Raw genomic sequence first — 14490 nt, forward strand, 5'->3', positions numbered from 1 at the left:
TCCTCATACACGGATCTGCGCAAGTGTTAAAACAGGAAGTACCTGTTAACCTGTCATCTGGTAAAGGTTTATCTTGACCTTTGTCTTCAACAAAGATGCCAGCATTATGTGAAGACCAGCTGCTGAGTGCATGAATGTAAATACAGACAGTTAAGGATTATGTGACAACAGTGGCAGAAAAAGGTAGGTGCTGCTTCATCCCTGTAGCTAACACCGGAGCTATGTTAGCAAAGCTTTGAGGTGGAATACACAGTTTAACTCGCCATCTGTTTAAACATTTCCTATTAAGGGCATGTTTTGATTGTGCTTGTGTAAACACCATGTGTGTAGATACAGGCTGAGAAATAGCTCTGTTAACTTGCATTATGTAATGTCATGCTAATTAGCCACGTGCACATATTGCTTACGTTAATGAGCCAAGTGGAGCGGCGGTAGTTAGTCCCTAAGATTCCCTGAGCTGTTATGTTTATTGGGCACATATTACACTTTTCATTTTTTTCCTCAATCATGCAGTACGGGAAATAAAATGAAACTACCATAAAAATAAAGACTGTTCATTTCTTTTATAAGTGAACAAGGGGGGTCGAATTTCTTTTTTCTCCAGCTATATATGAAGATAAAATGGCAATTTTTTATCTCACTCAATGTAAGTCAAAAGCTCTTCTTTCAGACTAAACACTGAGTCAATGAGAACAGATATGTTTAATGAGGTCATCACAGGAACACAGCTGTTCAAACATTCTGTTTGCAAGATGGAGCCAATCAAAGTGTGGCTGACTTAATGGAAGGAAGAGGGGAGCCAAGACTGCTCGTTTGAGACAGTGAATTAACTGACGAGCTGCACCAAGATCCAGTAATGTATAAAAAAGGATTATTTTGGAATTGTGAATATGCAAAGTTATCTTAGTCCTGAAGTGCGATTTGGAGATCTGGAGTATTGTTGCATCACTTATAAGCAGTGTTGGGACTAACGCGTTATTAAGTAACGCGTTACAGTAACTACGTTATTATTGTGGTAAGAGCACAGTAACTAGTTATTATGCCAAAACCGGGAACGCGTTACTCGTTACTGGGATTTAGATAGGCTCGTTATTCGTTACTTCCTGTGGTGGCTATCGCGGAGCTTCCACAGATTCAATAACATTAGCAAGTGGTGGAGGCCAGCAGGTGGATGAAGGAAAAGGGAGGCAAGAGGAGAGACCCGAAGTGGCCGCTGGTCTGTGAGTGTCAGTTGAACTGAACTTCAGGTAAGAAGTTATGACCTGCAGTCCATCTGGGTCAGATATGAACCAAGTTTAGGTGGAGTTTATTTTTGTTATGCTGAATTTTTCGTACTGCGTACTAGCTAGCATGACGGAGTTTCTATACAGCTGGGTGGGTGCTATGTTACTGATGTTGAACTTTATTTTGTTCATAAGGTTAATTATTAGAGTTGCCAACCGTCCTGTAAAAAACGGAATCGTCTGGTATTCAGAGAAAATATTACGCGTTTCTTATTGAGGTGAAAAGGAACAGTTTGTCCCGGACTTCAGCTACAATGAAAAAGACACAAAGCTGGAGTTATTCTGTGTTTACGCTGCACAGCTGCCTCTTCTTCTCTCATCCTCTCCCCCTCCCTCTCCTGTTTGTACTTCAATCATGAAAACTGATCAATGATCAGCTGATCGGCTTTCTTGTTTGTTTATCGCCCACTTTGCGCCAGAAAGAGGAAACCAGCGGATGTCGCGCTAAACAACAGCAGCACGTTTAAGCTTGATCAGCTGTTGTTAGAATTTATTTAATATTAATTTCTAGTATCAGCTGATGTTTGCTGGAGCCACAGCTGTAAAAGCTGCTGGTCATGATATGGTTTGGTTATCTGGTGAGAGGGAAACATGAAGATGAAACCAGGAGACGTCCTTACTGAATCATCAGAGCTGTGATGGAGAAACAGGTTTACCTTTTAGGTCACATGAGTGAGTTGAAGGGAAGTTATGAACTGTTTCTGAGAGACAAATAACACCAGGATCCTTTTCTAAGTAGCTGACAGCTGGTAACTGTGCAGGGGCGGATCTAGTAAAGTGTTGCCAGGGGTCCATGTAGGGCATTAAAAGGGAGAGGGGGGCACAAGGAAATACTTTCTTATTCTCATTTAAAATGTCTCACTTTTAAAAAAATAATTATCTGAGTCTTACAACAAACGATTGATAGATTGATACATATATACCATCAGAACAGTGTACATCACTGTCACAGCAGTGTTTGTTTTCATTCAAAGGTTTTATGATTTTTCCTATAATGGTGGGCCAGTCTCTAGTCAAAATGCCCAGGACGATTTTTTTGTCCCAGTCCAGCCCTGTATGCAGCTCATCTGCAGTCTGGTGTTACCTACATCTTCCTATTCAGAAGGCAGAATTTCCGAGTTCTGAGTACAATCGAAAGCACCACGACTGCAGTTTTTGTGTTGGATGTAAAAAGCGAGGATAGAATGGCTAGGATAGAATCAGGCGTGGGATTTCTCTCGTGGAAATGTGCACATTATTTTTTCCTTTCTATTGGTAGGTGGCACAGTGCACTTGTGGCAAGTAAGCAAGCTAGAAGACTGGCAATCTTGCTGGGTATCCAGTTACGGAAGCAACACATTAACAAGAGAATTCTGAGTTAAATCAAAGTTACTTTCCCTAGTAACTAGTTACTCTGAAAGTAACGAGTAACTTGAAGTAACTGAGTTACTTTTGATAGAAGAAACTAGTAATGTAACTAAGTTACTAATTTAAAGTAACTTACCCAACACTGCTTATAAGTAAGAAAGCAAGAACAGACGAGGAGAAGCAAAAAACAAGATAATAATGGTGGCACATCAACTTTGATGTGAAACTAAACTTATTAGTTAAGGAAAGTCTGGATGCCAAATTCTGTTTTGTTAATCACCATTGAGTTTCTTAAGTGGGGGATTGTTTAAGAGCATCGAAATGCTTGATTCTCTTCTAGATTTGATCAAACTCACTGTCTGTCTGTGTGTGTGTGTGTGTGTGTGTGTGTGTGTGTGTGCATGTGTGTGTGTGTGTGTGTGTGTGTGTGTGTGCATGCACTCACACAGCATGAGGCTCCTTAAACTTGCCGACCTGTTGGATATGGTACATAAGGTCTCCTCCATTAATATACTCCATGACAAAATACAATCGGTCCTAGGAGCAATAAAGAAGAAGCAGGAGACCAGAAGAGAGGAATAAATTATTCAGAATCACAGTTTACTGACAGGCTGATAATTACACAGTTCAAATTTACACAGTAAACAGACCAAAGCAAACAAGCCATGGAAAGCACTCTGATAACATTATAAAAGATAAGAAGCTGGTCGTGCTTCAAGCTGTCTCACCATGGTTTGGAAGCATGAGTGCAGCTGAGTGAGGAAAGGTGGTTTTCCTGACAGGGCGAGGACTCTCTTCTCCACCATGGTGCACTCCACGTCATCATCTTGGATCACCACGTCTTTTTTCAGGATTTTGATGGCGTACAACTCATCTGTGCCTTTCCTCTCAGCCAGCATCACCTTTGAGGGAGTCAACCAAAGGAAATCAGTGAGTTTTAAAGAGATTTCATTCATGCCATGTTTACATCAGAAACATCACATTTCTACTGACGCGTGCCCCACCTTGCCGAAGCTGCCCTTGCCCAGAACCATGATGAAGTTGAAATCTGAGAGCTTGACGCGGTCCTGATTGCCGTTGCTGTCGTACTTGCACACCGAGGAGGAAGAAGAGGAGTCAGTGGGCTTCCCTGGACCCACTCTCGCTCTCTAGAGAGAGAATTAAAATGGGGAAGGGGGAAGAAGTAGTTTATTAGAGAACAAGAAATAGGCAAGAGCACAAATTAAACCAGTCGTCATTCTCGTCGATTTCTGTGAGTCTTACCTCAAACTTTTGCCGTAGCTCCTCATTACCGTCCTCTCCATCTGGCTGGACAGGAACATTAAAGTATTCTCCTTCCTCCTGGGACAGCATCTTAAACCTAAACCCCAGAATGAAAGCAGAGCATTGCCAGACAAAATCCAGGATTATCACCAGACTATGACAACAAAGCCTCCTAAACATTCACACCCCTGCACGTCCTGCCTGTATCATTTCTAGTTACACCTGTGTAATTTTCTCACCATCCATCTATCCCTTGTTTCTGTAGCTCTGAGATCCCAAAGGACAGTGATCCCATGAAGTCATTCCTGCTGGTCAAATCCCAGTCCCAGACCTCTACTGACAGACGGCGGTCCTTGTCAGTTTCTTTGAGGTTGCTAAAAGGAAAAAAATGGAGGACAGTGAAACGGAAGATAAAGTGCGTTCCTAATATAGCTAAAAATGAAAACCTGAGATCACAGTCCTCTCATCTCTCTCTGTACAAACTTAAAAACAATGCAGCAAATCACAGTTTTTCATACCTTTCCTACCCGAGAATAGCTCGAAAAACAACGAGCACAAACAGGAGGAGGAGAGAGGACTGGGTCACTTGCACGAGCTCCAGTTAGGTTTGCGCATATGTGACTCAAAATGAGGCCAAGTGAGTAACTTTAATCAAAAGGCAAGTTATGTTCAACAAAAAGGTGTCTCACAAAGTGAAGGTCTCGTTCCACGTGGGGTTGAGGGAGCATTTGATGGTCTTTGTCTTCTGCTTGCTCTCACTCTTGGGATCGGGAATCAGCTTGAGCTTGACGTAGGGGTCTGACAGGCCGTTGGGATCCATAGGCACCAGGTTCTTAGCCTCTTTGACTGTGGGGGGGGTTGAGGACATAAATACAAATAAGTGCCAGAAGATCCCAGGATAAAACACACTTTTAGACTGTCCGCAATTTGTCCTTTCCCAAAGTGTTAGCGCAACCCATCCATGTCTAAAGCTTCAGCCTGCCCTAAATAACTCTGGCCACATTAGACAACACTTAACAACAGTTTAGTTTCTGTTCCATAATCAATCCACAGCTGTCTGAAAGGGAGCGCTGGCACGTGGGTGCATGTCCCAGTGGCAATGTGGGTCAATCGTTGGATCATTGATCAACTAATGGACTTTCCGGTTTTAGTCTTAGGCTGGCAGAGAGCTTTGAGATGCACTCAGTGCGCTCGTGTGTGTGGGAGCACTCACTGGTGACGGTGAGAGTGTCGTCAGTGATCTGCGCAGAGATGTGGATGCGTCCTCGCCTTTCCGTGTGATCCGTCCCGCACAGGCTCGGGACGTTGGCGACACATCGCTTGTGGATGTTCATCATACAGTCTGAACAGAGAGAGAGAGACAGGAAAATTGTGCAGGTTGGTTATGAATCACAATCATCACAGTCTGTCTAACATGTGACAGTCTGTGCCCTAAACCCCCCCAAAGTAATTACCGGAAGGCTTTCAGTGCCTTATTGCCAGATTAAAAGAGATTTAGGGCTGCACCCTAACAGACACAGGGGGCTTAAAAAATTAATCAAAAAAAACAAAGAGGTAAATTTGGAGACAGTTAGATAATAAGTAAAAACATGCTGGGTACTTAAAGTAATGAAAACTATTGAACTCTCAGATCCCGGACACCAGACCAAATATCACCCATACTCGTTAGGTCAGAGCAACCAGAGATGTGACCTCACCCAACCCCCAAAACCATCCTATAGTCCCTGACGTATGTAAATAAAACCAGATTCATCCATCAAATCCATAAATCCATACTTTATTCATAGTAGAACACAGAAAAACATCAAATGTACCATTTTAAGAAAAATATACTGGCTCATTATGAATTTGATAGGAGCAGCACTTCTCAATACAGGGGCATGTCTACCACTGTAGCAACAGCAAGTCTGCAAACATCTGAGATCAGAGGATTCTCCAAATCCTTTCAGTTGGTGAACTGGAGGGAGGCAAGTTTAGCACCTGGGCTCCTCTGCTATGGAGCTCTGTAATATGAGGTTTAGCATTGTCTTGGTGAAATATGCAGGGCCTCACCTGTAGAAGATGTCATCTGATGTTGCCTTTCTAGTTGTGCCAGCTGCCAAATTCCATAAACAGTAATGCACTCCAATACAATTAGAGATGCAGGCTTTTTGAACTGAGCACTGATGACAAGCCGGATGGTCTGCAGGATGTGGCGTCCACGTTTTCCAAAATAAATTTCAGACTTCGATTCGTCTGACCACAGAACAGTTTTCCACTTTCCTCAGTCCTTTTTAAATGAACCTTGGCCCAGAGAAAATGCCTGAGGGCCGAAGAGCACCAACACTAAAGCTATGTGTTGTATATACAGGTTGGTCAGAACAGTTTAAAAATTTGTCTTCGGTAATAAAAGGCACAGCTAAACATTAAATCTGGACAGTGAGAGTAGAACACAGTTTAAGCAAAACTCATTATTTTACAGACTAGTAAGTGGGAAACAATTTGATCAATGCAAGAACACAGACAAGTCTAATAACCCATGGTCATTTCTCAGTACGTCCACTAGATGGCAGACATTTCTGATGTACCACATTTTGCTCCACTCTGTTGAATCAGTGGGTGGTGTTGAGGTTCTGAAGGTGGAGAGTGAGAAGTTAATCTCTTGCTCTCTGTAGGTTTTCTTTTCCAGTAACAATAATGTTTCTGTGACCGTGGATTTCAATGTATTATCTCCAACAGGCACTAAACACACCCATGAGAACCATTAATCCATTAACGAGTGTAAACCTTGAAGACTACTTGCGCTTGTCTGCCAACACTTACAGAAATAAGTCTCATCTTCTGTATGATAATTATACATTTACAATTAATGAACAACTCGAGTGTTTCTATGGATTAATAAATAACCAAACCCGCTTGTAAATTATGTCAAATAAGGTACTCTAGTATTTTCATGATGCAAAGTCAAAGCACAATGAGGAAACATCTGCCCACTAAATAATGCTGGCCTGAGTATAGCATTGCAGAGAGGTAACCTACTTCCTCTCCGTGCCAACACAAACAGTTTGTGACACAACTAAAGAAATGGAGGGGGGAAAATATTATGAGCAGCTTGATTATTGTGAAGTATTCATGCAAACTGCAGTCAGTGTTCAGCAGTGGAAGCTTTAACTTTAGCTGTAGCAATATGTGTGTCATTAATGCTGTAAAGCATTAACGACAGAGTGAAGCTTCTGTAGTAGTAAAACTGATCAGGACAGGAAAAGAACTGATAAATCTGATATCAGATCAGATATAATCTAACGAACATCAGTTTCAGCATAAACTTTTATTGTCAAATGAAAAGCTTCTAGATGACAGAAATGTTGATCTTTGCCCGAGTATCCTGTGCTGCACTCTATGCTGCAACAGCATTAGTTTTTTCGCCCGTGCTCATCTACATTGTGAAAAACTGAACACACTGAATTTGCCTTTTTTTTTTTACCACAGAAGTGAAGAAATCTCAAAAACCTGAAACTTGTGGCCAATTCCTCAAGTCTTCCTCTTTCTTTCTTTTTTTTACACCATCTCGTAAATGTGAGAAACAACCAGATTTCATTTTCTAAACGTAGTCTACTTCCATACAAGTATCGAATCACCCAATCACATGGCAGCAAATCAGTGCTCTTAGGCATGCAGACATGGTCTACACGGTCTGCTTAAGTTCAAGCCAAAAATGAGGAAGAAACAAAATTTAAATGTTTCTCAATGAGGCAGGGTTGTTGGTGCAAAACTGACTGGTGTGAGTGTTTTAGAAACTGCTGATATGATGGGATTTTCCCACATAGTCAAAAAAATGAGAAAAAATATCCAGTAAGCGGAAGTTGTCTGGGTGAAAATGCCTTGTTGAGCTCTGAGAGAATGGCCAGACTGCTTTGAGCTGAGAGGAAGGCAACAGTTACTCAAATCCCCACTTGTTACATTCAAGGTATACAGAAGAGCATCTCTGCAGAAGAGCCTCACATTGAAGCAGATTGGCTGCAGCAGCAGAAGACCACACCAGAGGACATTTATGAGTTAAGTACAGAAAACCACGGCTATAGCTAACATGGGTTCACCAAAATAAGACAAGAGAAAATCAGAAAATAAATGTTGTCTGGTCGGATGAGCCCTGATTTCTGCTGCGTTATTCAGATGCTCGGTAGATGAGCATCAATACTCTCATGTCATTATTGACCAGTATCTCTGAGAAATGTTTCCAGCACCTGTGCCACAAAGAATTAAGGCACCTATAAAGGGAAATGGGGGTCCATCTCAGTACTAGCAAGGTTTAAAAAGAGCGTAAAATGCAAGCTTCTAAAGCACAAGGCTTCCTTTCTGAAACACAGGCAGATATTCGTGTACTTACGGTCACATTTCATTCCCTGGTGTATTAGCCCGTACAGGAGGGAGCCACAGTGGTCACAGAAGGTGGGGCTTGAGTAAGTGTGGACCCTAAACTTGTGTTTACTACGAGGATCCTGTAAAGAGGAGACAGAAGATGCTTGAGTACAATTATATTCAAATAACTCAGACTGTTTCGGGTTGTTAAAAGATTTAAAGCTGCAAGGTTAGGTGTTCTCAGTTGTCCTGTTAGTCGCCATTTAAAGCCTGGACTCAGCTAAATTACAAGAAAAGGGGTTCTCAATTTCCTCTAACAGGTTCTTAATCATAATGTGTTTAATTTGCAAACCCACATGGATGCAAAAATAAAGTATATGGACAGCAGAACATTTCAGTCAGTGACTGATGATGAATCATTTTAAACCATGCGATATATCACGGCGCAAAAAAATCATATGATCTCCACTCCCTATGGCAGGGATTAGCCATAAGTAGATGACTTACAGTACTGATTTTCTCCAGAGTAAAGCCTTTAAATGTTTAAATATTTTACGGGAAAACAAAAGAACTAATGTGAGCATGAGAGACCAAGAGATAGAGATGGAAAACTGAGTGAATTTGGAGGATGCACAAAAATAGGTAACAACAGCACTGGTGATATAACAAAAACAAAAAGAGCGGAGTTTGAGATTAATAAACATCAGTGACATGAATTTAAAATTAATTCAAACCCACAAATGGTGTGTGTGTGTGTGCGTGCGTGCGTGAGTGAAAGAGAGTGAGATATTGGGTCATTAACCTGATGCAGCCAGCCAGCACATTCTCCTATACTGACGTGTCTGAATGTGATTTGTGGCTGACATGTCAGCAGGAGTAAGGCTAGGAGGTTAGGGCTGTGTGTGTGTGTGTGTGTGTGTGTGTGTGTGTGTGTGTGTGTGTGTGTGTGTGTGTGTGTGTGTGTGTGTGTGTGTGTGTGTGTGTGTGTGTGTCTGTCTGTTCAGGTTAAATATTTTTTAATGCATGAAGCGGTTCTGCTGTTGAATAATGGTTATTAATAAAATGAGCATGGTCAGCACTGGGTTTTGTTTTGCTAATGTGCTGTTTATTGAACACAAACACACACACACACACACACACACACACACACACACACACACACACACACACACACACACACACACACACACACACACCTGTGCACGAACAGAGGTGTGTGTGTCTGACCTTTGCTTTCAGGTCTGACTAAAAATAAGGAGTAAAGGATCGAATAATCAAGCTGTGTAGATGTTTTATTCGTGCACAAGTGTGGGTGTTTACTTTCTTTATACTTACATCGGAGGCAGGTCCTTTGTCGGCCCCCGGACAGGAGAAGGTGACAAATTCATGACAGCGCTTATGGACCACAAAACAGCACACTGGGGAGAGGGAAAAAAGTGAAAATCAGCTCGGGCTTCTTTGCGGTGCCAAATAAGGCGACACAATAACAACACTGAGATAAATCAATATGTCAATTATGTGGCATTAATTCACTGCAAAAAAAGCTCCTCGTATTTCAGCAGTTCACATGCATTTCTTTCTTGCTTCCAACATCTATAGTTAGTCTTTGCTTCAGTTTAGATGATTTTAAATTTAACCACAGCATGGTGGGAAGTCTAATAATCACGCCCAGTAACATTAAAGCTGCCACAGGAAACTTCCCATGTTAGAAGCTTCAAATGGCAGCAGGCAGTATAGCTGGTGATTTGACTGCTTGTTCCTGCTTGCTGCTTGAAATTATTCAGTGTAGCGACTGAAATAAACAGTTCATACTTGCATCCTTATATAGCACATGGCAGCTAGTAGGAAATAAATCCTGTTAGAGGGAAACTAGAAAGACAAAAAGTGCTTAAGATCTTCTGATCTTCACTCATTGCCGGGTAACGCAATACAAGAATTTGTGTCTTATTTAAAGATAATCATAGAACAAAATGTGAATTTTTGTAACAAAGCTGGTTATTTTCTCAGTCATTAAAATATCAGAAAGTACCCATCACAAACTTATAGTCAAACAAACAGTCCAACCCGACGACGTTTAGTTCACCATCTGAATCTTGTTGGCGGGAAAAGCAGAAATACTTTGTTACTGTACAGCATGCTTATTTAAATGAACACCCCAACATTATACTATTTAAGACTGTGGCTCAGTTGAACACCCTATTAGTCTTATATAGACCAAAAAAAAGAGAGCTATCAATTAACATCCAGAAGCTGGTTGAGTTGGGAGCAAATGACGAGGAACACAGACAAAAATGTCATTTTAAACATCGGTTTACAAGAACAAATCTCTCCTTCAGTTTATGTTATAAAGTTATGGATAGGGATGTCACCAGAACTGGGACTGATGGTACCTTTAGATTTCAAAACACTGAAAGCATTTTAAAATTAAAGCTGGTATATGCACCGAGTAGGATTGTCCACAAAATCTGCACTAACTTATAATAGAAATTACCATCAGATTAAATATTCACTTGCAGCAGAACTGGTACCAACAGTACTGTCATCACCTCAGCCAGCTGACACACAAACGTCACACAGCCCCTCCCCTCACTAGCAGCTGAACTGCTGTTGAAGCATCTTCAGACATCCCGATCTGTGAGGTCAAGAAAGCTCAAGTATTAAACAGCTATTAATATTAACTGCTAGTATTAATAGCTGCATTAGCCGTCTGTTATCATTTTGTTACGGATAACACAATTATTTGTGTCCAAAGTGAGTTACATTTCTCTTAAAGTACCAGACTGAAGCAACAAAAAGTCTACCAGCAGCTAGACAGAAACGGTGGCAGCCTACCTTAATAAATCTATCTGATCAGCAACGAAATATGGGGTCAAGTTACCAGAAGCACAGGAAATAAACAGGGCTGAAAGTCAATACATTTAATCCAACCAATATTGTTTTATCTTTATTTATCCTTTGTCATTCTTTCCATGTGTTATTGTATCCGTAAAATGGTATTGAGTTTGAAATTCTAGCATTGTGACGACCTTCTTGCTCCTCTTGGGGGTTGGAGTGGGATGGGAATTTTTGTTGGGTAGATTTGGAAGTGGAAGTGAGCAATTTTGAGGTATCTGCAGTTTATCTGAATATTTACTTTTCTGACCGCTTTTGACTTTAACACAAACATCTCTGCTTTCTACTACTTGGATTTTCAAAATAAGATCCTTCATTTATAACGTGTTTGTGGGAAGTTGTTTCATGTCACTGCACATCTTCCCTAAAGCAGGCCAATTTCAACCTAAAGATAAGGAATAATAGCACAATGTGCTTATTGCTGATGTAAAAGAAGTCAAGTTGAGGAGGCAAAAAAAAAACAAAAACAACCCAGAGTAAAGAAGCTAAAGTTAAAGGACGAGCTAGAAAAAAATATCCCTGAAAGAGCTGCTTTTCATTTTTATACTTTAAGTTCGTTTCAGCACCTGTGCTTTTTCACTTTTATTCAGTTAAAGAAGTTCAGTCAGTACTTAAAACTCTATCAATATCTTTTAAAATAACTATTAGTGTATCTACTCGAGAGAAAAATGTCTGCCAATTTACCAACTCTGCAGCGCTGGGAATATCTACATTTGCTCTGGACCTAGCTGCTCAAATTTGTTTCGTTTTGTTTTTTCAGTTTGAATTTAGTTATTTGCTTATTAAAAAAACGATTCTCAAGTTAATTTTTGTGTTCTATATTTGGTATCCCTGTTGGTACAATATCGCCACAAATATGAGTGACAGCGAGTCAACACACGCTCATATCCATTCAGTTCAGTTCTATGTTGTTTCGTTGACTTCGTCATTTGCCAGCAGAAGCTAGCAGCAGTGCAAATGAAACAGAGGAGGCAGCAGAGGGAGGTATTGCATGTTGCCACATCAGTAGTTATTGTTAGTCTACTAGTGCTCAAAGTCATTCTTAAGATTTCTCTCTGTTTCTGACGCTCACTCTCAAAATTTTCAGGGAGAGAAACACTACTTTGGACGTTGGTTAGGTTAAACGCTTGCTGTTGGGAAGCTTTTATTATACTTATTTTAACATAACATGTCGTCCTCCGCTCGATTCAATTTCATTTTATACGTCAACTTTATATACACGACGTGTTTTAGGAGGAAAAAGGAGAAAGAAAAACTTCTGTATCTGTATTTGAACGCAGCTATGACTTGAATTAAGCTAGTCCAAATAAAATGAAGAGTAACACTAGAACGCTTCAATTGCATACTAATACCAACAACTGGGTGTTCATATTTATCCATTCATCTCTAACATTTTTTTTTCATTTACAAAGAAAAGTTGCTTACATAAATCCTGATGTTGCCTTATGTATAAAAGAAAGATTCCCAGTCTCAAATTCAAATCAAATTCAAATTCAAATTTTTATTTGTCACGTACACAGTCATACACAGTACGATATGTAGTGAAATGCTTGGACAACTGCTCGTGACCTAAAGAAAACAAAAAAGGAAAAGGCTATGAATAAGAAAGGAAATAAATATGAAAAATTAAAAAGGGTAAATTTAACTAGGAAGGAATAAAATATAAATTAAGGTTAAAAATGAAATAACTGTACAACACAAATTAGAATGAAGGGTAAATTTAACTGGGAAGAATAAGATAAAGATAAATATATAAATTAAAGTTGAAAATAAAATAACTGTACAACAAAATACACAATACACAATATAGAACTATATAAGAATGTATGAAGGAATCTAAATATAAATAAATATATACACAATAACAGCAGCTGTACAAGTATTAACCGGAAATGAAGAATATAGTGACCAGTGTTGTGCAAAAACAAAGTCCAGAAAGTCCAGTGTGTGTGTAAGAACCATATGTGTGGGTCAGTACTGTGTGGTGGTGTGATTGAGAGACCGTATCGCCTGCGGGAAGAAGCTCCTCCTCAGTCTCTCTGTGTTGGTCTTCAGGGAGCGGAATCGCTTTCCTGACCTCAGCAGAGAGAACAGTCTGTTGTTGGGATGGCTGAGGTCCTTCACGATCTTCCTGGCCTTGGTCCAGCACCGCCTGCTGTAGATTGAGTGCAGGTCAGGGAGCTCGGAGCGGATGGTGCGCTCAGCTGACCGCACAACCCTCTGTAGAGCTCGTCTGTCCTGCATGGTGCTGTTCCCGAACCAGGTTAAGATGTTTCCCGCCAGGATGCTCTCTATGGTGCACGAGTAAAAGTTCCTGAGCACCTTGGAGGGCAGTTGGAAGTCTCTCAAGCGTCTGAGGTGGTAGAGACGCTGTTGGGCCTTTTTCACCACGGTGTTGATGTGACAGGACCATGACAGGTCCTGCGTGATGTGAACTCCGAGGTATTTGAAGCTGTCCACTCTCTCCACTGGGCACTCGTTGATGACGGGGGTCTGGTAGTTCCTCTCCTGCTTAGTGCTGAAGTCCACTATCAGCTCCTTTGTCTTACTGACGTTTAGAAGGAGGTTGTTCCTCTGGCACCAGTTCTCCAGATTCCTAATCTCCTTCAGGTAGGCCGTCTCGTTGTTATCAGAGATCAGGCCCACCACGACGGTGTCGTCAGCAAACTTGATGATGGTGGTGGAGCTGGTAGTGGCCACACAGTCATATGTGTACAAAGAGTACAGCAGGGGGCTCAGAACACACCCCTGGGGGGCTCCAGTGCTGAGAGTGGTGGAGGCTGAGACATGTCCGCCCATCCTTACTGCCTGTGGTCTGCCAGTTAGGAAGTTGGAGATCCACTGACACATAGATGAGCTGAGTCCCAGATGCTCCAGCTTGGTGGTGAGTGTGGAGGGAATTATGGTATTAAATGCAGAGCTGTAGTCTATGAAGAGCATTTTAACATAATTCCCCCTTCTAGTGTCCAAGTGAGTGAGTGATGTGTGGAGGAGATGAGAGATGGCATCGTCTGTGGAACGATTTGGACGGTAAGCGAACTGTAGTGGGTCCAGTGTGTCTGGTAGTGAAGAAATGATGAAGTCTCTGACCAGGCGTTCAAAGCACTTCATCACTACTGAGGTGAGGGCTACAGGGCGATAGTCATTGAGAGAAGCAGGGTGGGGTTTCTTCGGGACAGGAACAATGATGGACTCTTTGAAGCATGTGGGGATCACCGACTGAGATAAAGAGATGTTGAATATCTCAGTGAACACAGGAGCTAGCTGGTATGCGCAGTCTCTTAGGATACGACCTGGGATGCCGTCTGGTCCTGCTGCTTTCCTGGTGTTCACTCTCTTGAAGGCTCTCCTTACTTCATGCTCGGAG

At 41.3% G+C, this 14490-nt stretch overlaps 1 protein-coding gene across 1 annotated transcript in view; it reads right to left on the bottom strand.

Moving 5' to 3' along the window:
- Positions 1-14490, bottom strand: part of LOC308394869 (protein kinase C beta type-like) — a 54440-nt gene that overhangs the window by 5177 nt on the left and 34773 nt on the right. Inside the window, 9 exon segments of the mRNA XM_080879460.1 lie at positions 3076-3167; positions 3359-3532; positions 3635-3778; positions 3894-3990; positions 4133-4267; positions 4583-4739; positions 5107-5235; positions 8260-8371; positions 9567-9649. Coding sequence (XP_080735586.1) covers positions 3076-3167; positions 3359-3532; positions 3635-3778; positions 3894-3990; positions 4133-4267; positions 4583-4739; positions 5107-5235; positions 8260-8371; positions 9567-9649 — 1123 coding nt within the window.

This window comes from Rhamphochromis sp. 'chilingali' (genome assembly GCF_963969265.1).
Source record: "Rhamphochromis sp. 'chilingali' genome assembly, chromosome: 4".
Classification (NCBI taxonomy): domain Eukaryota; kingdom Metazoa; phylum Chordata; class Actinopteri; order Cichliformes; family Cichlidae; genus Rhamphochromis; species Rhamphochromis sp. 'chilingali'.